This window comes from Cebidichthys violaceus, unplaced genomic scaffold, assembly GCF_023349555.1.
Source record: "Cebidichthys violaceus isolate CVI_PGR_0920_01 unplaced genomic scaffold, fCebVio1.0.p SCAF_62, whole genome shotgun sequence".
Lineage (NCBI taxonomy): Eukaryota > Metazoa > Chordata > Actinopteri > Perciformes > Stichaeidae > Cebidichthys > Cebidichthys violaceus.
The window spans coordinates 943,670-967,111 of NW_027176839.1; the positions used below are offsets into that span (position 1 = coordinate 943,670).

Genomic DNA, 23,442 nt, shown 5'->3' on the forward strand with positions numbered 1-23,442 from the left:
TGGCTGCCTCGACGTGTTGGTGCGTATTTATGCCAGGATCCTGTTTGTGGACTTCAGCTCTGCCTTTAACACCATCATCCCATCTCTGCTGCATGACAAGCTCTCCCAGCTGCATGTGCCCGACTCCACCTGCAAGTGAATAACAGACTCCCTGTCTGACAGAAAGCAGCACGTGAAGCTGGGAAAGCACGTCTCAGCCTCCTGGACCATCAGCACCAGTTCCCCCCAAGGCTGCATTTTTTCCCCTCTGCTCTTCTCCCTGTACACCAACAACTGCTCCTCCAGTCACCAGTCCGTCAAGCTCCTTAAGTTTGCAGATGACATCACCCTTATTGGACTCATCTCTGGTGGGGATGAGTCTGCCTACAGGTGGGAGATTGACCCTCTGGTGACCTGGTGCGGTCTGAACAACCTAGAGCTCAACACTCTAAAGACAGTGGAGATGGTTGTGGATTTCAGGAAGAATGTAGCCATACCTGCCCCCATCACCCTGTGCGACTCCCCCGTCAATGCTGTGGAGTCCTTCTGCTTCCTGGGCTCCATCATAACCCAGGACTTCAAGTGGGAGCTTAAGGTTCTTAAGGATTCTTAGTTAAATACACTCAACACTTTACATTACACCTACTGTACATCTCACTTGTTTATAGTTTTGTTATCTGTTCGTTTGTGCACCTTATTTTATATTTTACTGTACATTTTAATGTTTCTACTTTTTTGCACTGTGTTGATTGTTGTTGATTGTTTGTTATGCACAACCATCATGTCAAATTCCTAAAATGTGCAACATACCGTGGCAATAAATGGTTCTGATTCTGACAAATGTGGGGTTTCCAAAACATTAAAATGGATTTTGTTCACAAATCATAATTTATTTAGTTGTCATAATGATTTGATTTAGATTGGTTTGATTTTAACAAATTCTCCCTGATTTTGACTAAAATTACAATTCTGGGAGTGATAATAGATAATAAATTGTGCTGGAAATCACATGTAAATTAAAAATAAGCAAACATTTTCAAGTCAATTGCAGTACAATTAAGGCTTTTCTAACCAAGCTTCATTTAAATTAATGCTCATAATGCTTGTGTGTAACTTACTGTGTGGAAGTCTGGGGAGATACAAAACAAATATATTATATATTTATACTTCAAAGGAGCCATAAACCATGAACCAACAAACTCCCTGTTTACTAAATTAAATAATAAAATTTAGAGTTTTGGTCAACCTCAAAATGGCTTACATCATGTGTAGTTTAAAAAAAAATTGTAATCACCTGAAAGTATCCAGACGATGTTTGAAAGGAAAGTCAATATGATTTGAGAGGAATTTGCCTGTTTAAAAAAAATCGTGAGGACCAATGTAAAAATAATTGTATTTCAGTTGATTGGGTGAATTTATGGAGGAATTGAAAACAGGCAGTGCATTCTATAAGTTGAAAAAAATTTGAAAATAATTAATTGAGAATAGTTCTATGTTAAAGAGTCAAAAGCTATTGAAAGTTTGAATTAGTTCCTACTGGGGCTCAAAGTCATTTCAAGGCTATGGGGACTCCAGGAGAATAAAAGGGTATAAACCTACATAACACAAAAATGGGAAAAGGAAAATAACAGTTGCATTCCAGAAAAAGCCTGAACAAAAGATTGTGATTTTCAATGGACAATATCAAGCTCAACCTCATGGAAAGCTGGAAGAGTTTTAGCAGATATTTGATCACAACTGCAAAAACTACTTTTAAATTGAACAAACTCCATTTGGGGCATCTACATTCAACATTTACAAATGTCCAAACAAAAAGACATATTTGTAATACAGAGAGTATAGCTGCTTGAAAAGGTATGATATCATTTATCATTATATTATAAATCTTTGAAATGGAATGGTAAATGGTAAATACAGATGACATTTTCATTTCAATGATGGGTCAGCTGGCAGCTGCACCGGTCCTTCATTGCTCTGAGAACCAATCTTCCTGTTTTGTTTTATTATAACCATTGTAACAGAGTACATGTGTATCTGTGCTCTAATGGAATAATGTTGTGTTTCATCTTTGCCCCTATGTTACAATAAAGGTGGCCCCTAAACAACCTTCTGGTTAGCCTGAATCCCCCTGTGTTTCTAACAACACTTTCATCAAGATACTGCTGTTGCTCAACAGGTGCTCCTATGTATGGTCAACTTTAATGCAATTAGGAGTTTTATGCCTCTACAGACGCCAGATGTTTTCCGGTTGTCTGTCTGTCGTCCGTATCATTCTTGAGTAAGCAGTACCTCAGGAATCTGGAGGGAGGATAGCTGCAAACTTCTTAGTCTTTGTCTAATGTACACATGAGCAGGATGAATAAAGATATTAATTTGCTCCTAAACAATTACTATCCTGTAGTCAAATCATCATCAAATTTAAACACAGCCCTCAGAGTACAGTAGACATGATCTAATAACAATACAATAAAACTCCAAATGGGCTGACGTTTGAAGATAATGTTATTTACCACCAATATAAGTTGTTGATTATGATGAAGCATGGTGTTGTTTTTGCCCCGTTACCCAGATAATGATGTTTAACTTTTTACAATTTCCTTTATTTAAAAACAGTATGGTGACACAAAGAATAATGATCATAAAAGAACTGATACCAAATCTGAAATTCACAGAGAACATTTTAGGTTCCACAGGCTTAACAATACAGAAATGTCTAACAAATCAATATAGTCAAATTCTACACATCAACTCTCAGGTTTACATGTCAATTTATAAGATCACATGATAACACTAAGTGTATAGTCCACTGAAATTTGTCAGAATAGATGCAATTTTTTGCTCTTGTTCAGAGTTTTATTACCTAACTCCCAGCTTTAATACATAAACATAACAAAATAAAGTACAACACTGCACCTGCAATTTGCTCTCTAGTAAAGAAAAATCCAGATTTATAAATATGAACATTTCTGTCATTTGAATCCTCTCTCTAAAACATTTTACCAGCGCAGTGATCCTGCTGAGCTTTAACTCCAATGTCAGTGTGATTTAAGCTGCAGAATAACGGCATTAAATGCCTAAGTGGGAATAACAGTTGATAGTTGGCACAACGAAATGCACTGTAAATACTTCTAACTGTACAATATGAAATTCATATGGGAGCACAAGTGCTGATGCCACTGTCCCAGTCTGCATGTGTGCACTGAACAAATGGCTGCGTTCTTTTGGTTGTAATGTGCTTACAGGAAATAAGGTGTTGTTGTTCGTGGTGGAATCACCCTCTCGGAGTCAGGCACTGCTCTGAAGAGCTTTGGCTCTCTTGTGTTAGCGTCTTTGAAGACCATTATGGAGGCGATGTTGCCGCAGCGATAGCAGTAGTTAGGAGCCGACCACACCGTGACCAGCTTCTCATCGAACATAAACTTGTAGCCTTCGTGGACAAGTTGATGCGCCCTGCAGATCAGTTTCAGGTTGTTGATGTGAACAAACTGCAGGGTTTTTGGAAGATAGAGAGAGAAACAAAAGATGGGGAGAAAAAGAAAAAATGTTGAAAAACTGAAAAACACAGCCAGTGAGAATACTCATCCCCTTATTTTCTTTGGTGACCCCAAATGACAGTGAGAGGCAATTGACCCTTCACTAAATCCCGTCCTGGAACGCAGACCGGCCAATCATAGCGTAGCATTGGCCAGCTCTGACCAGGGTCCCACATCTATCCAGCTCTGCTCCACAGACAGATCTTCATCAGGCTGGTTTAGTGGATTTGGAGCAAGTCCTGGTTAAATGTTGTGTGATAGCAATACTGATTACTCAGAGAGGTCGGAAGGAGATATACGATTGTAAAACATAACATTTCTGTGGTTGTAAAAGTGAATGAAGACTTACTCGGCTTTACAGGAACAGTGTCTTTGACTCGCTTTGGAGCCAGCTTCAAGTTTGATATTTTAGGTAAAGCAGTTTATGGCACTGTAGCGTTGCACCAGAGGTTGGTGCTTGGTGGAGGCACTAGATATGCTCGGAACATTTTTGGCATACTATGTAATATAGAATACTAAATAGTATGGTAGTATGTGTATTGGAACGCACAATAAATACATGCTCTACTATCGTTGCCATGTAGCTGTTGTCATGATAACACTGCTTGTTATAATCGGCTGAATTCATGTCGATGCATGAGAAGAACAAAAAAAAGAGAAACTCTATAAAATAAATTGTATGCAGTGATCATTGTTTTAGGAAGACAGCAAGTAAAAATGCCTTTGCACTCATATCACATATAAATGTTCCCAAGTGCACTTTGGTACATACAGGTATGCATCTGGTGCACCGAGTGTCTCTGGACTTTACATGAGTAGTCTGAGTACATGTAAAGTAAGAGCAACCTACCTCGTTTGTGACCTTTGCACCAAAGAGCCAGCCAGCTCCTCTGGGGCTGATGGCCCAAGTGTCCACATCTTCAGGGTCTGACCACACCAGATCACAGAATGCTCCTTTGTGGGGGATCTCCTGGTTCCGCTCAATGGTTCGAATTTGATCTAGAGTTTTTATGTCTGGGGAGAGGCCTCCGTGGACGCACAGTATCTGCTCGTCCATCAGCTGACAACACGAAACAGAAGAATCAGGGCATCACATATAAACTATTAATCGGTTTGGCCAATGGTTACAGACCTTACAAACTATATACAATAAAAACATTGGATTGTTGTGCAACATAGTTACCTACATAACACGAGTAAGTAAGGGGTGTGGGATTTTGAAGTTTTAAGTGACAAACGTGGCCTGCTATTGGTCGTTTCTGCAGTGAAACGTTTGAAATGACCAATGATGAGGTCAGAGATATGGACAAATATAATTGATCAAAACTGTCAGTCGGACAAGCAGAAAAGTTAGGTAGGTAATTATGTGAAAAAAGTGAATGTCATATTTGTGATGATTCACCTTTTGAGTGTATACAGCATAAAGTGTGGCATGGTTGTAGAATGATTCTGAAAAATGTGGTGGTGGCTTTACTGGAGTGAAATGTGGAGGTTAGGGATAAAGATGGATGAATACTCACAAGTAGAGATCTACTTGTCATGTGCAAAAAAAAAAAAATGGTTCAACTCAAGAAATGTTGTGGTAGAATGTCCCAGTTTTGCTATCTTTGCCATTTTCCATAAAATCCTAAGAGCTTAAAAAATGTAACCCAAGTCAGGTCTGTCCTTCATTAGCGATGCTTGACAGATTTATGTACATAAGCAGCGCCACAATATTAGAGATTTTGTACAGTACTTATTCTAAACAATGTGGAAAATGATGGCCAAGCATCAGGTAGAGACTGTTCATTCCCTTTACCTGAGGCAGCTCAGATAGCATTTCATCTGTATCATAACATCACAAGTACCAAAAGCTGCTGCTCATATGTAGTTCAGCTGCTCTCTGCTCAGCAATAACTCAATATGAGCCTCATTCCAGGCTTTTAAAGAACTGTCATCTATAAAGTCATTTTATGACAACAAATGAACACAAAGCCCAGTGACACTTCAATACTTACAGCTGCTACTGTTAACATATCGAACACTTTGGTACAATAACGCCAGGCATTTGCATTACCATACTTGGTCTGGCACTCATCTGTAAGACAAAGAGGTGCGCCCTTATTTCAAACAGAAAGGTGTGACTATAGTTCAGGGAGTGAGCTCAGTGACAATGCAGTCATCATCGGACTGCTATGAATCAAATCTCACCATAAAAGCCATAAACTTGAGTGATCTGTCGGCTTTCATGGTTTCCACGAAGAAGAGTGATGCGGTCGGGCCATTTGGCTTTCAGCACCAGCAGGTAGGTGAACGTCTCCAGACTGTAATATCCTCGGTCAACAAAATCCCCCTGCAGGTGACGGAAGTTTATTAACAACACTGGCAAAAAAAAAATCACTTGAACAGAATGAATTAGGACAGATGCCTATCAAGTGCAAACTGGTTTCAATGTACTAACCATAAATATGTAATTTGTGTCTGGAACCTGGCCGCCAGTTCGGAAGAGTTCACAGAGATCATAAAACTAAGGCACAGAGAGACAGAAATTGAAAGTAAGTGTATTACATTGTATATGTACGACAGACCAATGTCTCACATGCTATGTCAACTGCAGGCTGTGCTCAGCCATATTAGGGGAAACAGAATCTCTTTCTTTTCTACCTGTCCATGTATGTCCCCACACACAGTTACAGGAGTGGAAACAGGCTGGACGTTGGATTCCTCCAGCAGAAGGTCACACACATAGTCGCATAACCTCTGTAGAGATGAAAGACAAAACACAGCGAGTCCGTCATCATTCACAGCCGGCCTTCAGTGTTGTTATATGAGACAACTTTCATGAAAATCTTCTTCTTGTCAGGGAAAAGCTTCTGGAACATTGTTTACTTTGTCACACTGTGACGCTATGTGTGAGACTATTACAGTTTTCTGCAATTGCCAAGACCCAAAAAGTGGTACTTGTGGAACAATTACTGAAACCACTAACTCATGTAGCATTGAACCCTTAACTTATTTGGCCAGATTGACTGCTTTTGATAGTAGGTAATATTATAACAATACAGTCAAAATATTAGAGTAAATGTGGCACTCTGTAATGAATGAGTTACAAAGATCAATGCAGGTGTACTCACAGTCCAGTCACTTTGAAGTGTTCAGTCAGTGAGACTGAACTCTAACACTATTATGATGACTTGAACAAAGCTTGTCTAAATATCTCCAATTGCTTTTGGTCTCCTAAAATTGCAAGGTTATAGTTTTTGGCAATTGCCAAGACACAAAAGTTGGCACTTGTTGCAGTTTTTAAAAACATTTACTCATGTAGCCTATATATTGACCAAGTGTGCTAAACCATAAACACATTGTCTGCTTTACACAAAGTTTAAAATTCTAAAACACGCTTTTCTCAACCATCAATCTCCTGCACCCACAATGCACCTGTGAAAACAATTGTAACCATTAACATCACTTAGAAATCAGAGCTTGAACCATACAGACTATGGCTTAAACACTGTAAATAGGATTCAGGTTTCTCTTTGGTGTGCATAACAACGGAGGCCAATCTTGGAGAGAGAGTTAGAAGACTGTAATTACAATATACTGTGTACAAAACAGTACTATGTTCATGTCATCTTCAGTTACATCATGCTACAAAAGAGTCATTCATGATCTCACTAATCACAATCCAGCTACTAACAGTAAATATGGTGCCACATTTACTCTAATATTGACTGTATTGTTATAATATTACCTACTATCACATGCTAACACAGCTTTATAGTGACTGTGTCCTTGGTTTGCATGTCTCAGTATTTCAGTGAAGACAGAACTCTGTGGATAGTGGTAACTGCACCAGACTGATAACAGACTAATGTCATCCACCATCACGACACTCAGCATCATCAGCTCACTGAGCTATGGCTACATGTGTGCTCATTTAACGTCAGCTGGTAATGGCACACCACGTTAGCTCACACTAGCATGTCTGCTTCGTAAGCATTTCATAATGTAGTTGGACTCGTATTTAGCGGTTGTTGCTAAACTGAATAAATCGTTTGAGCGGTTTTCACTTCCTGGCCAAAAGATGAAGTCAGCAAGGCTAACGTGACTAGCTAGCTAACGTTACTAGCTAGCTAACGGTTCATTACGCTGCAACAACACACCGAATCAAAAACATTTAAATAAAGTCACGTTTACCTTGAGGTCATTTTCTGGGAGATATTTACACTGTTTTGCAATCTCTGCATATTTATCCAAATCCAGAGGCGCCATGGTGCCTAGCTAGTCGTCATGCGCAACTTCCTGCAACAATTGAGCGAGTATCACACTACTGCCATCTATCGTCTGTATTAACGAATAGAAATTAGTCGCAGTTTTTTATATACATTTTAATTTATGTGAGCCAAACTATTGAAAACCAAGCTGTAATTTCAAAAGCACAAATGAAATGAAGATATAAATGTCCTATGTCCTCTTTCTTCCCCATTTAAAAACATTAGAAGTATTATTTTGATTGTTCCCACTGGAAGTGTTGAGTCACTGTGATCAGTTATTATAACGTAGAATGAAAGCAGAGTTTTATCAGATAGGGTGAAGAGGACAGAAAAGCAATATAAGATGACGAAATAATTATATTGTCGATTAAATAAAGAAACTGACTACACTACAATTCAAAATCAAACTACTTCCTTAAACAGAGATGCAACTTCACATTACAACCACCGGAGGGCGCAATACACCACGAACTCATGTAGCTTATTTATGAACAGGTATGCTGACCCTCAAGCACATTTACAAATGCATACACACGGTTCACTACATTAGACATGTCATTCAAAACCAAAAGCCTGTTTGAGTTGTTTACATCGTTGTTTTCTAAACTCCGCCATTGAAATACCATACTCAATTATCAATCACCTACACCCAGAATGCACCTGTGAAAACACCTGTTACCAATTAGATCACTGCGAACGCGTATTAAACCCTATAAATAGGATTCAGGTTTGCTCATTGGTGTGCCCAACAATGGAGGCCAATCTTAGAGAGAGGGTTGGGAATAGCAATTATAATACACTGTATTTTGTATAGAGTACAGTAACTATGTTCATGTCATCTTCAGGTAAAGTCTGTGTGTATGATTCTGTTATGAGAACAAACATTGCGTTTGTGTTCATTGTCTATATTTACAACATGCAACAAATGAAAATGCCAAAGACGCTATACAAAAGTGTTATACTCAGCACAGTGTGCAGTTGGCCTGTGGTAAGAGCTATTTATATGTATTAAGTGTTTGTAAAACTGTGATGCAAAATACAATTTTTAGAAGTTTATATAATTGTGAATGAGTGTTTGCTTTGCAAGATATATTGCGCGCGTGTGTGTGTGTGTGTGTGTGTGTGTGTGTGTGTGTGTGTGTGTGTGTGTGTGTGTGTGTGTGTGTGTGTGTGTGTGTGTGTGTGTGTGTGTGTGTGTGTGTGTGTGTGTGTGTGTGTGTGTGTGTGTGTGTGTGTGTGTGTGTGTGTGTCAAAGAGGGCCAATGTCATACTATCACTTCAGGTGAAGACATTCAAAATAAATGTTTTTAAAATATAATCACAATTACGCAATGTGAAGTGCGCAAAATGTGTTTTGAGGGTTTTGCCTATTTAACCGAACAGTCGTTTTTTTTTTTTGTTTTTTTTTAAATGAGCGATTCCAGAATAGTTTCACAAATATACTGGTGTGAAACCGTAGACAATTAAATCTTTGTCGTAGACAAAGATTATGGAGCCTTCACTGTACAATAATCCCACAAACTGCCACTGGGAAATCCCATATGGAGGAGGATACCTGGCCTGTTATCTGCACAGATATGACTGTATCACTGCCACAGTCGTTAGATCTTATCGGCACAGTAACTAAATATGCTTCTTCGAGTTGGTACAGTTAATAGAGCTGGTTATGTTTAGATAATTTTCAGACGAGTGAGGACGTTTGATCATTTCGTAAGATATTGTGTTTCATAGGTGTCTATGACTGTCCAACCAGCGAACGAACGCGCACCCGAAGACATTCTTTCAGGGCCTCCCATTGGCTGAGGAGTACGTCAGTCTTGGGCGGCTCATGGTAGGTTGCAGAGCAGGTGAAGTGTTGACTGTGGTTCATAGGGCAGCACACAGCAAGCATCAATGGTGGAGTACGCGTCCATTCAGGGAAAGGTCTGAGAGAGACCACTGCTGGAGCTTACATGGAGAGCTGAAAGTGAATATGAGGTTAACGTCCTTAATGATGTACATATCTCCGGCTCTGATATTTATTTTGTATGTATATATTGGATTTTCTGAAGCTGCTCCCCGCATCAGTACCTACGATGCGTCGCCTATCTCCGGGAAGCCCGGCTCAGCCTCCGACACCTGGGAGACCTTCCACACCGACATGCCTCGTACTTTACCCGAGAGCAGGTTCGCTCTCGGGCCTCTAACCGAACTCACACCGTCGCCTACCATTGTTTCTGCCGGCCCGACCACCACCACTACAAGCCCTATTACTAAAACTGCAACCACCTTCCAGCCTCTAACAACGGACCCGACGACCGCCACCGCGACTTCTATTACTGATACCGGAATCATTTCAGCCATCAGAGAACAAATAACAGCGCCGATTTCCAGATCAACCGGCGCACGCAAACGGTCCATCGATGCACAAACATCACTTTTTGCTTCGGAGAAAATGCTGCAGACCGTGGTGTCCATGGTTTCCCAGCGTACGGCCAACGACGCCTGGGCAGCAGATAATATCGGCACATCGGTTACCTCCATAGAGAATAGTCAAGGTGAGTTACGATACCTTAGAATAAAATAGCTCACAGGAACAGTGACAAAGGGAGCAATCTGATTTCTTTTAGCTTTCGTAAAAGACGCTGTACAGTAATGATGGGGGGGACTGATGAGCTGTTTGTAGCACGTTCATGTTCAGAATACGAGTCTGCGAAGAAGGAGACATCCATGTCTAATAGAGACTGCCAAAAGGATGCAGGGTGGTCACACGGGGGTTTGACGCAGAGAACGCGTAAATGAAGCAAATTGCAACAATGGCAGAGGCATCAGATCACACGGTGTACCCTTCAAACGAGCGGGGAATCACCACATCCTAATCTCATAAATACACTATTTGTCCTATATGCATTTTGCGGTGCAGCCTAATGTTCCAGTGGACTTTTATTATAGGACGAGTGTGCACATATTACAGTGGGCTGGGAGAGGGGGTGCAAGGTTGATCCTGTTGTTGTTCAGTCAATTTATCTATCCGTCAGTGCACAGAGCGCTCATACAGAGCCGTGATCCTTTTGTGTTACACCCGACGTGTTTGATATTGACAGGGAACTACAAGAAGCTGCTCAGATAGCTGCTTCCCCTCAGATCCTCTATTGTTGTTTGCATGGCATACACAGAACAAGGCCGTTCAACCAAGATGGCCAGGCTGGCCAAGCCATGAATGAGCAATGACAGAGGAGCCCCTCCTCTCACACCTCACACATCATGGTATCCATGTGGGTGTGTTGTTCTGGGCTGTGGGGTCCTGTCCAAAATGGTGCTTTAATGTGTGGGAAGGTCTGCTGAAGCCATATTGTTCCTACTTGCTGTCAGGAGATGGATCTTATTCATTCTTCCTAAACTCGCGTGTATATCAAACCGGTGGTGTCCAAACTGTTTGGATTGTGGGCCATATACAGAAAAATATGACTTTTTTTTTTTTTTTTTTTTTTTTTGAGTAAATCTGTAAATAAGTACAGTTAAAAATGGGCAAATTGTTTTCTGTTCATTGGATAAGGGTTAACTTCAAACATTATGATGCAAACATAAGATATAAATCTGTAAGTCTGATATTAAGATGTAACAAATGGAACAGGCAGAAATGGTAAAATATTGGTTCCTGTGCTAAGACAGATCATTTAGTTGATATGAAGTGTTTAGTGTAGGATGTGCAATTCATTAAAGATATGCTCAAACCCTGTAGTTTCATTTTGAAAATTCACCATGTGCCATTTAAAAAGGGCAGTGGGACACATAGTGCTTGTTAAATCAATTTCTTCCCAGAAAATGCCATGTTGTAGTTTTAACTTCATGATGCTCCTAAGCCCCCATGAATTCTGTTTTCTTTCATATTCTGACTGATACTGGCCCCTCACATCGGGGGTCCAATGCAGTTATGTTTTTGCAGTGACCCTTTGTTCTCCCCACTGTGTGCTACCTTACTGTCGGCATTAATCTCAGTGATAGGAGGAGGATTAGCTTTTGGTGTGCACTGGTTGAAGAGGGAGAAGTAGGACCAACATTCTGACTGATCTCCATGGTGAGTTGCTATCAAGGGAGTGTCGAGTGGCTGGTTAAAGAGATCCAGATGTTCAGTGGAATATTTTTAAAGTCTGGTGTGATGCTTGTGAATATATTTTAATGATATATTTTCTTTGTTGCTGACATCCTGCTGTACAGGTACATTTGGCATTTTTTCTGTTTAATTATTTAATTTTTTTGCAAAAATGCCAAACATTGTTTCCAGCCCCTCAGTTGTGCAGATTTGCTGCTTTTCTTTGTCTGTGTGACAGTGAACGCTCTGTTTGGGGTTTGGACTGACGAGCAATAAGAAAACGTTCGGCTTAAGGAAAATGTGATGGCTGTTTTTTCACCATTTTATAGGCCATACAAGAAAACGGGCAGATTAATCAATAATGAAAATAACAGTTATTCACAGCCCTGCTATCAATCTGCTTACTTCAGTTAGTATTTTGGGTCAGTATTGCAGATGAATGGCGATTAAAATGGCGTCGTGTTCAGGCAGTTCCCTTCGGAAATCTGTCGGTGTTATTTATTTGCGTTCATTTGGACCCCTGAAGTCCAAATGAGATCTCCACCCTTGTGTGAGATCATACATTGAAGCTTCACCAGGTAGCTCATTGTTCTAGGGTGAAGGCCACTCACAGTAAAAGCACATCAACAAAGGCATCACCTGGTCCAACGCCTCGCCAAGCTTCCTGCACACATTCTCTGACTTGTTCTGAACAGCCTGCTGCTGCCTGTGTCTGAATAGCAGCAACGCTGCCACGCCACTTTACAGCAGTCGAAGAGATCGGAGAGACCTCTTCACTACACACAGGTCCAGTCAAATCCACATCAAACCTGTTGTTTGGCTGTACACCCAGTGGAAGCTCTACCGCAGTGTGTGAGAGGCGATATGCATTCATGGCCTGACAGCTCTTCAGTGGACGTGGCTGTAGCAAAGGGCCTGACAGTAGACTCCACAGGCTCGCATAATCAGGCCTTTCTCAGTTACATAAAAGTCCAAGCATCAGTGAAAGAGGAGATTAATCAGGAATGCTTTAACATTCAGCCGTCCTTTTCTATTTGTTGAACTGCTACCTGAGGCTTTGTGTGCTATCTGTATGCATACGTACATGACAAGCATTTTTATTTACAGCTCTTATCTGTCTGTCTTCCTGGTCTGACTGCCGAGTACAGGGTGGAGACAGTCAGGCGCTCAGTCGTCACTCGCCACACCTAACCTGAGATCGGATGAATAATAGATAGCCACTCTGTAGTCTATAGGGTCATCCACACGTCTGTCATTGTATCCTCTGGTTTCTTTGAGCACACCAGTTTGAACTGTACAAAATCACCCATTGACAATGCAGCTGGACTCGGTTTGCCATCTTTGTTTTAGACACAAATCTTCATGAGAGGAATTCATCATAAAACAAAATGGCATCAAATAGTATAAGTGAGAGCTGCCAGTGTGGACCTGTGACATAAGACAACCCATTCAGTTCGCTGTGAACTGCCTGGCTAAGGACACACACAAACATGTGATTCAACCAACCACTCAGATTTGACTGCCCTTCCTAGTCACATGCAGCCTCATTTGAACTACCTTTGCAAAGGTGTGCCATATTGTTTCCCACGAGCCAATCAGAGCAGACTGGGCTGTATTGGAGGGGGGGCTTAAAGAGACAGGCGCTAAAACGGAGCAAGTCAGACAAAGGGTGAAAACGGGTATATTCAGACAGACTGTGAGAAATAAAAAGTGTTTATGAACATTAAAACATGTAAACATGTTCTGAAAGAAGTACAAACATGAAAATCAGCATGATATGTCTCCCTTAATTCATATACAGAAGAGGATAAAGGCCTAGAAGCCGGCTCATGGTGGCTTTTTTTCTATTGATTGGTGAGAGGAATATGGACAAGGAAAGTGAATTAGAAGCTCCCAGAGGCCAATGATACAAGAAGACTGAATGGACCAGGCATCTTTAAGTGACGGATAGCGGAAGGCTAGATGCACTTGACAGCTTCTAGTGTTACTGCTTCTTGGTATGGTCGCACTAGCCCACCGTCCAATGAGATTGCCCTGAAAGAGAATGTAATGTCACAACTCAGGCGACTTGACTTTGAACATATTGAGTGACTGTAAGCATGTGTCTATGGGACCAATGCTGCAGTTTGTAATATGATAGTGTAATCTTGTACTTTAGAGAAGCATAATGACTTCTCCATTTTCAAACACAGTGCATCTCTGTTTCTATTATGCAAATTCAAAGGAGGAAGGTAAACCAGCCTGGAGATCACACCAAAACAGGAGACTGTGTGGAATTTGTCAGGTGTCTGTTTAGGCTTCAGTTAACGTGCAATTATTTGCAGAGATTGATTCTAACGTGAAACACATTCTAGCTGTATTAAACACCACTTAAACAGAATCTGTTCTTCCTGTTAGATGGGTTTCATTAAAGTGGTAATAGACAACTTTTTAACTTTTGCCCTTTTTTTTGGTTTTTAAAGTGTCATTGGTGGCGCAGCTGTCGCCAAGACCACAGCATGACTTTCCTTTGTGTTAGCCTCAGAACCTAGCAACTTCCAACAACACAGGACACGGTGCGTTTGGTTTCCTCTACCAGAGATAGTAACTGAAGCACTTCCACTGATAGCTACCAGGGAAAACAAAATCACTCTCCTCTTCCTGTTTTGGTTGCATAATGGTTGACGTACTTCCTTTGTGCCATGAATCAAGCCTTTATTTTAATAAGAACAAGTATTATATTTATATAGCACTGTTCATGCTTAAGCACAAAGGCTACGGATTAATATTTGGAAAAAAAAATCAGAAACCCTACAGACTACTACAGATGAAAAATAGTCTCTTGGCTAATTCTGGCTTATTTAATGTGACATTTTATTAATCGGCACTGTCCTTACCAAATAAACCAATAAATAATAAAAAAATGTAAGCCCTTGTGCTCTCATGTTCTTCATTATTTTATGACATACATTTATCAAGCTGCACTGAGCCCATACATAAACAGATGAACGTGCAAGTGAAAAACATAAGAAATGATGTGGTTAAGATAAAACTTCTATAAAGCAGATAGAATGCAAATAAAAGAAGAAAGTCTTGAATATAAAAGAAAAGAGTACATTATTCATATTCAGTAGCGATGAGATGGAAAGTGGCCGATGCTATGCCACTGTTTTTCAGCAGTCTGTGACGATCCCTGGAGTGGTGTCCACTACTCTTCCAACAGCCTAGACCGTTTGAAAGTGGAAGTCCACGGTCAGACACAGTACCGTCTCCAAATTGGTTTGATTTACGACCATTGATGCTGTATTTTTTTCTGACTTTATTGACAAAGTAGCTCAACACAGCGTCTTAAATAAAGTAATGGATCTATTTTATCTCGTTGGGATGCATGCAAGGCGTTTAAAATGACAGTAAAGTGATTTTGTATTGGCTGATGTACCCTGAAACTGATATTATGGCCAATGTTAGGCTATATACTGTATGTATGTATATATACATACAGTATAGCAACGGCATACTACACCGCTGATATGAACTTTCAAGCGGCACCTGCCTTCAGGAAACGGTCTATGCCGTTAAACACAGTGGCATACCATCGGCCACTTTCTGATCTCTCCGTCACTCAAATTATTTGTGCATAAAAAGTGCATGTAGAATTCTAAAATGATGATACTAAAACAAGCACAGTAGAGTCAAATGTAAATAACCATTTACTGTTAAGACTACCTCTGCTAGTCATCTTTGAAGTGTTTCTCATTTCTTGTCTCTCCCTTTCACTGTGACACCCCCATCCATCCACCAGAGGGTCTTTGTAACTGCAGCAGTGGTGGTGAGGGCATTTTGGATCCAGACGAGTGTGACCGGAGTACCGGTCAGTGTTCTTGTGTGTCGGGCTACACCGGTCTACAGTGCGAGGACTGCGAGGAGGGACACTTCACCAACGGCACCAGTGGCTGCCTGCCCTGCGCTTGCGACTCCTTCGGCGCAGTGAACCACCTCTGTGACAGGTCAGGCTGCTCTCCCTGCTTTCACCCTCTGGTAGCCATGTTGGACGTGTCAACATACCTAAGTTCTGTTCTGTGTTTGGCTGGAAAGTGGTCATCTCAGCAGTAATAAATTGGATTCAATTTATATTTGGATTTGCTAGTTTATAGGTTTCTCTCACTGCATATGGGCCTGGGCTATCCTTAGCCTCTTTTAACACACAGACTGTTAACCCAGAGTTATATGATCATGAATGAGATTAGGTTATACGAGATCGATGTTATTCTCAGGAGATGGTGGAGACTAAAACAGAGCTAAAGGAGAGTGAATATTGGACTTGTAATCTTTCGATGTCGTGAAACATATATAAAAATAAAGGCTAATGTTACACTGTGTAAACTGTTTGCTAACATAACTTAGTGTGGTAATAATACATCAATGCTACAAATAAAGCTTGATCCTGGCATATGACATAACCTTCCACAAATTTCAATGACATCTGACAACAAATGAAAATTACTATTAAAAGGAAAATTACTTTATTTTGAGAAGCAAGTTGGGACTGTTTGATTATATTTCACACCAGCCAGTACTGGGAGGACCTGCTATTAGCATGCTAGCATTAGCTGTGGCTACTGATCTGATGTGGGTCCCCTACACATGAAAAATCACGTGATTAGATAGAGATAACAAAACTGTCTTATTTCAATGCAAGTGCATGATTGGACAACACAGAACACAGATGCACAAACACTGACTGTTCACCTTCAGTAAATGAGAATGGGACTGACAGCCCACCACAACAAGCTACTTGTGTCACTGTGATCTAAACTTGGAAAACAAATCCTGTTTGTCAGACTTTTGAGATTTGTTTTGAGCATTACTGAATACTTTCATGTGTCTCTCATATGTAGCCTGGCTGTATAGTGGATTTTCATTACAAAGGCTCTGGGAGATATGTGATGTACCTGCAACATGTCTGCAGCTTCTTAAAGAAGGACTATCTTTATTGCTGTGGTCTACCAAGGCCAAACAGACTGTCTGCTGTGAATGAATGTTTATCGCATAAAGACTGAGACTAGATGTTCTGGGGCTCAGCTTTGATCAGACATTATGTTCATCATAACACCATAGCCCTGCATAATCCTTTTTGTGCCCATGGATCGAGCCCATCATCCAGCAGGCCTCCCTGAAGGCAGCTAAATGAACTTCAGACCCTCTTTACTCTTTAATTCCAAGCCAGAAAACACACGGCAGACCTTGCATGCAGTTTCTCCGGAAGTCACAAAAGCTGTGACTGGAAAAGAAGCTGTGTGTGTGTGTGTGTGTGTGTGTGTGTGTGTGTGTGTGTGTGTGTGTGTGTGTGTGTGTGTGTGTGTGTGTGTGTGTGTGTGTGTGTGTGTGTGTTAGAATCATGGTAAAAATGGCGACTGTACTTTCTGCCTCTACCCATGAACAGGAATGCTGCAGCTTTCAAAAGCTCGAGTCAATGTCCAATGTGTGGAGGGTTTGTGTTGTCATGCTCTGGAAAAAATACGTCACAATGTAGCTTACATAAGCTCAATCCTAATAGGGGTAGTCCTTCGCTGGACACACAGAATGTCCCTTTCTTGTTTATGAAGCCTGTGTGTGGAGTTGAATGTGATGTAGGTGAAGGTGCAGGCAGCTTTCACACAGTGACACATCTAATACAGTCCTTCTCAGACAGTCTGAGCCCAGCCTGGTCACTGCTAACCCTGCTAGCCTAGCGCAGCCCCTTCAGGAGCTTATCACCGTGAGTTACACGGATTACCCAGCTTCCCCCCCCCCCCCCCCCCCCCCGCTGTTTAGGAATCTTTCCCATTAAGTAATGAGCAGTCCAGCCGAGGTTGAGCCAGTCACAGTGCTTTAGTTGTGTCCACAGCAGCGGGAACTCGACACAATGACAGTGAAAATAGAACCAATAATACAGTGATCTGTATAGAGCGAACCAGCTGCAGACATCTTGGCTCTTGAGAAATTGAACACAGTGGGTTTTACTGTCGTCGTCCTGCCAGAGAGATGCACACTGGGTAGACAAGCTTGTAGATATCATGAGGAAATGCCACAGTCAGCATATCATCGTGACATCTCGTCATACCAGAATTTACCTGGTCATCTCACATTTTTATTGTTCCACAATATATTTAAGATACTGTGGCTTAGCCAAGAACTATGAAAACAGGATGCACAGCGTGGCCATAAGTATGTGGACATTAGAACGAGGACGGCTCCTTCTTAGTTGTTAGTGGATTTATCGGCCCTTTGGTCTTAGTCACCTTAGATTCATTAAACGGATTAGTCGTGTTTTATGCTTTTTTCATGCTAAATTACTTTATGAACACATCTCTGGTAAACGCAACATTTAAAGTGGTGCTATTGTGTGATTCTTTGTGGTGAAACTTAGTTTAATCAACAGATCTGTGAAACTAATTGATTAGTTGAGAAAAATGGCATGAGTGTTAGTTGACTAAGAATAGATTTGGTTAATTTCATTTCAAAATCATACCAAATAGCATTATAACCACCATAACAGGATAATGTGCCACTGGTTGCTGTAACCCAAACGGGTTTGATGAGGTTGAGGTCGGTGCTCTGTGCAGGCCGGTCCAGTGGTTCCACTCCAAACTGGGAAAAGCATTTGTTATGGAGCTGACGTTGTACATGTTGGGCATTGTCATGTTGGAACAAACTGCTGCCACAAAGTTTAAAGGACACTGTCATTAGCCATGTTTCCATTCACAGACTATTATGCACATTTTGAAGTATGGCATTAGAAAAGCTGTATGGAAATGGAAACATCTTTACAGAATAAATTCTGAGCGAATATTTAACTTGCATGATGATCAGCTGATGGAAAAGCACCTCATTTGCATTTCTTTTTTAGTGACATTTCAAAAGTTTGTTTTAGTATTTTCTGGACAGTTGAACAGAATTAAGACTATTGTAAACTGTAGCGTTTCATTCTTCATTGGAACCAAACGTACACAGGGCCCTTAGCAGGTTAACAGCAGCGTCCATAGCCTTTAGCTGCACCTATACTTTTCTCATGTCCTAGGATAAACAACGGACCCTCTAATTTAATTCTCAGAGAAGAGCTGACTGAGCCTGTGTGCTGTCATGATTTTTCTTCATCATACTCATTTACAACCAGTTATGATCTCAGGAGCGTTGATTGATTCACTTCCAGATACCTGACAGCGCAGCATGAGGGAAAAGCTTGAGAGTTCTGATTTGTATTCACAAAACCAAACAATCACACATGTGCAGCTCAGTGATTTGTTGGAAAGTGTTTGCTGTAATCGTCTGAGGCAGCGTTACTTAACTACTAGTGGTGTAATGGACCGCCTCACGGTGAACCGCAGGTTAATTCCACAGTTTAACGTTAATCTGTGTTTAGGTTTAGTTCAGTGAAGGTAAATTATAACGTTATCAAAATGTTGTTATCTTGTAAAATGTAGTTTTGGTGATGAACTTGAATAAATCCAGTAGTTTGAAGGAGATGTTTTCATATGAATATAAAATAGATATTAGATGAATTATGAGCTGTTTAACTTCCTAACACTAGCTCTAAGCACATTATAATACATCATTAAAAATAATAATGACAAGATTAGTTTTAATCAATAAAAATATTATCTTTTATTTTCTTATTTAAATTGTGATTAAAATGAAATGTTTGTGAATAAAAAAACTCTATAGAAGACTATAACAAAGTAAAAGGATAACATTTAGAATTTGAAATAGTTTACACTGACTTCAGAGCAGTTATAATATGTTTCTGTAGTCTGTAGCCTTGTATAGTCAAACAACAAAGGGCTCTATATCAACCAGTATCAATCATCAATGATCAGCAGCAAAAAAACGTGATCAGTGATCTCTAAACGTTCTATTTGCTGCCTTTTTTCTTTTGTGCAGATCCGATCCGTGACTCTGATCCGTGATCCGAACCGTGAGTTTTATTTTATTTGTGCATAGATTCAGTTTTGACAGGACTCCAACTCTGCTACAACTGCTGAGCATTGTTAAGACTGTCCCTTACATTTTGAAGGCACTGTTGTTGCGTGGTGGTGCATTTGTCTGGATAGCTGGCCAAATATAGATGACATGACATCACGAGGAGATATTTCCAGAATACTTATTTTCAGCTATCTACAACATCAATGTTAACGTCAGAATCAAAGAGCAAGAACCTCTCTCTAGTGGAAATATTGTGCATACTCATTCAGCAATATCATACAAGTAGAAATGCCCTATGGAAGATCAATTTGTCTTCAAACTATAGATCAGACTTGATTTACTTATCAATAAAACCCACTTTGCATTTGGACTTTGCCCTCAGATGGCACCAGTTATTCTCAGTGTTGGAATTAGAAGTTGAGGTTCTTTAACAGCAGACATTCCAGTGGGTACATCAAACAAGGAAAGAGCCATCCGTCAGATCAAAGGAGCTTATTTCAAGTTGTTGATTATCTCACCTTTCACTAGAGTGGCTGATAATGACGTGACCTGTGCCATAGGGGAAATGTACTGAGCATCTGGCAAAGACAAGCTTGTGCTATGAATACACGTAACAGTTATTGCAATTGCCAAGACACAAAAACTGGTACTTGTGACACAGTTATTGAAAGCACTAACCCATGCAGCTCATCCATCGATGAGGGACGCTGATGAACACATTAGCTGCTTTACGCTACTTTTTGCAAAAAACTACGCACAGTTAACTACATTAGACGCATCATTCAAATTTAAAAGCTTGTGTGTGCTGTTTGCTGAACTATCAATCACCTGCACATAGAATGCACCTGTGAAAAAGTCAGCGCTTGAACATGATGTCTCTGGGACAAATATCAAAGGCTCAAGTGGGGTTTTTTGGCAGTCCACATGTGTTGATTTGTTGCTAAATATGAGTGTATTTGTTGCAGCACAGCTATTTGAGTGAATGGAATCCATACAAATACAGAACAAGAATAAGGGCCGGGCAATGTGCGAATGTGTTGTCCGACCACACTGGAAATCAAAAGTCCACACGTAAAGGCGGGGTGAAAAGCCAGCTGTCATGGAGAGGAGGAGGTGCATATTGTTTTAATATGGGGATATGGGGCATACATTTTCAGACAATGGATGATAAATAGATTTATAATGGATGAAAAAAACAGTCCTTGAAGTTCAAAGTTGTGAGGGGAGGGGCTTTCCAAAGTACAGCCATCTAACAAGCTTTTCTGATGGAGTATTACTGGTGCCTTAATATTCATATTGATAGTAATAATAATGTTTTTATATACTATAGTGTACTATACTTTTCAAACAGATGTTCAAAGTGCTTCACAAGATAAACAAATCAAAATAACATTAAGGCTACAGTCATGCTAGCAGATGGATGTGTGACGCTTTACCCAGGCACAGTGATGCTAAGCGCTAAATTCTAACCTCAGCGTACTAAGATGCTATAAATGACGATGTAACCATGCTGATGTTTCACGTATTGGACACATTGTAATTTTCCCCAGATGTTGGAGCTTGATGTAAAGTCAACCAAGTCATTAGGATTCATTCTCTGGGGACCATGTACATAATGTCATGGTTTTCCAGTACTTTGTTAAAGGTCGTAAACTTGATATTTAGAACTATTATCTTTGTTCAAATATAGTGCAGTAATGTTTACCTGAGCAGAGGATGAAGTCTCTCTCCCTCCTTGTGTGTTGTGATCAGAACTTCTTCCTGGTTTGTTAATGTGGCTTTTAGTGCACGTGAGCGTGCCCCACTGGCTAGCTCATTGCCACTGCTCTCATGTGGCCGTCACAGCTGATGACCAGCCCTCCGGTTCCCCCTCAGGTAATCTCTCTTACCTCAGTCAGCACTGTTTTTGTTGTTAGCGCTGTTAGATGCTAGCTGCTGGCTCAGCTATCGCAGTGTTGAGTCGTGTGGAGGCAATGGATATGCTCTGAATTTTAAATTGAGCACCTTTAACATATTTCAGAATTTCAGATGATGACTTGATAATTCATCATCATCATTCATTCATATCCCTATGAATGAATTAATGTAATGTAACTGCATCCTTATTCAATGTTCTTAACAACCCTAAGGAGATTTCTCCTCTTGTTATGCCTGCAGTTCTTCTGCCAATCGTGTGATGTAAAATGGACACACACCGTTCGGTCTAGTCGATATTAGACAAAAGAGCTGTATTAACCACTTCATTCTGTCATAACATGTGTCAGCACTGTATGTGGGTCAGCTCCTGTGGGCATTGTCTGTAAGGCATTCTTTTTTACAATGTGGTGTGGAAGTCGTCAGTCTGTAATGAAATATTGATTTTGGGTGCAGATGTTTCCGCCTCTGCATCATGTGTCACTGCAGTGGATGCATCATTGCCATCAATGTATTTTTACTCCCAGTGTCTGTTTGATTTGCTGAACAGTCATATGACTACTGGTTTGCAGTTTTAAACTGTGAAGCACCACTATCTGTTTTCATTCATGCATTTGAGGAAGTTGCAAGTCAATTTCTATTCTGAGCTATTGTTTTTTTTAATAAAAACTTTCACACAGAACAGCAATATTACGCGTCAAAAAGGTGATGATTTTTCTGAGCATTTGCACGGCGAATAAAGATCTCAGCCAATGACGTTGTGAGGAACGGACACATTCAGTGCGTCCGCTATAGTGAACAACAGCAGGGAGGCTCAGAGGTCCAAACCAAGACGGAACTGTCTCACTCCTTTCAACCTTTGCATAAATGTAATGATGGACCTTGATTTGTCACACATTTCATTTTCTAAATCTCATGTCTGCTTTATTTTCATCCATTAACAGTTTCTTTGATTTTCTAAGGAAGTTACATTGTCATATTTCTATAAAAATATTAAAACAACTACACTGTAAAATGTAATAAGTTGACTTTACTTAAAAAAAGTCAGGAAACCGATTGCCTTAAAATTTCTAAGTAAAGTAGCTCATTAATTTTAAGTTGTTAAAGCTTAAAATAACTGAGTTAATGCAACTCATGTCATTGCAGTAAAGTGTAGTATAGTCAACTCAAAAACATTAATTAGGTTGACTATAAATTGTCAATTCAGACAACTTAAAGATCTGAGTTATATTAAGTCAGCAGTACTAAGAAGAACAAGTTATCCTTACAAGTCCAAGCATTCACATTACTAGGAAATTATCAGGAAACCGATTGCCTTAAAATTCTCAAGTAAACTGAACTACAAACTCTAAGTTGCTGAAACAAAAGACAGAGAACAGTATATAAATGGAAGACAGAGTTTATTTTTACGAAAAACAAACGTCTTTGAGTTTTTATCTTCAAACAGTTTGTTAATCTCAAACTAAATGCAAACAAAAATGCTGGACATGTTGCCAGATTAAGTTCTGAAATAGAACAACAGATCATAGTCGCCCTTATAATGTAAAAAATTGAAACAAATGCATTTTTTTGGAATGCAGACTATAGTTCACTCTGATTAACACAGTTTTGTTAGTCTTGTGTAACAGTTTAAAGCAGCAGTTTATAAAAACACCTTTTTAATCATATTTGCTCAAACTGTCACTATATCCTGACATTAAAGGAAGAGACCAGATTCCCCTGCTTCCTTTCAGTGCTCCTGCAGTTGCAA

The 23,442-nt window shown here is 40.2% G+C and overlaps 2 protein-coding genes across 2 annotated transcripts in view; one reads left to right on the forward strand and one right to left on the reverse strand.

Moving 5' to 3' along the window:
• Positions 1-2,557: 2,557 nt before the first annotated feature.
• Positions 2,558-7,795, reverse strand: LOC137890173 (serine/threonine-protein phosphatase 6 catalytic subunit). Its single transcript, XM_068734306.1, has 7 exons — positions 7,689-7,795; positions 6,156-6,251; positions 5,953-6,018; positions 5,703-5,844; positions 5,510-5,589; positions 4,363-4,572; positions 2,558-3,464 (listed from the first exon to the last, which is right to left on the reverse strand). The coding sequence occupies exons 1-7, from the start codon at positions 7,761-7,763 to the stop codon at positions 3,216-3,218; spliced, it is 918 nt and encodes a 305-aa protein (XP_068590407.1). The 5' UTR covers positions 7,764-7,795; the 3' UTR covers positions 2,558-3,215.
• A 1,843-nt stretch (positions 7,796-9,638) lies between these two features.
• The window catches only part of LOC137890172 (multiple epidermal growth factor-like domains protein 9), a 43,205-nt gene continuing 29,401 nt past the window's right edge, over positions 9,639-23,442 (forward strand). Inside the window, exons 1-2 of the mRNA XM_068734305.1 lie at positions 9,639-10,302; positions 15,619-15,823. Coding sequence (XP_068590406.1) covers positions 9,738-10,302; positions 15,619-15,823 — 770 coding nt within the window. The 5' untranslated portion in view covers positions 9,639-9,737. The remainder of the gene's footprint in view (positions 10,303-15,618; positions 15,824-23,442) is intronic.

What these genes read in the sequence shown, in the direction of transcription:
- LOC137890173 (XM_068734306.1), bottom strand. Translation starts at nt 7,763, where the DNA reads ATGGCGCCTCTGGATTTGGATAAATATGCAGAGATTGCAAAACAGTGT. An exon ending in ACACAAATTACATATTTATG is followed by an intron (nt 5,845 to 5,952) that starts GTTAGTACATTG and finishes CGTCACCTGCAG; the next exon opens with GGGGATTTTGTTGACCGAGG. An exon ending in ATATGTTAACAGTAGCAGCT is followed by an intron (nt 4,573 to 5,509) that starts GTAAGTATTGAA and finishes TCGTGTTGTCAG; the next exon opens with CTGATGGACGAGCAGATACT.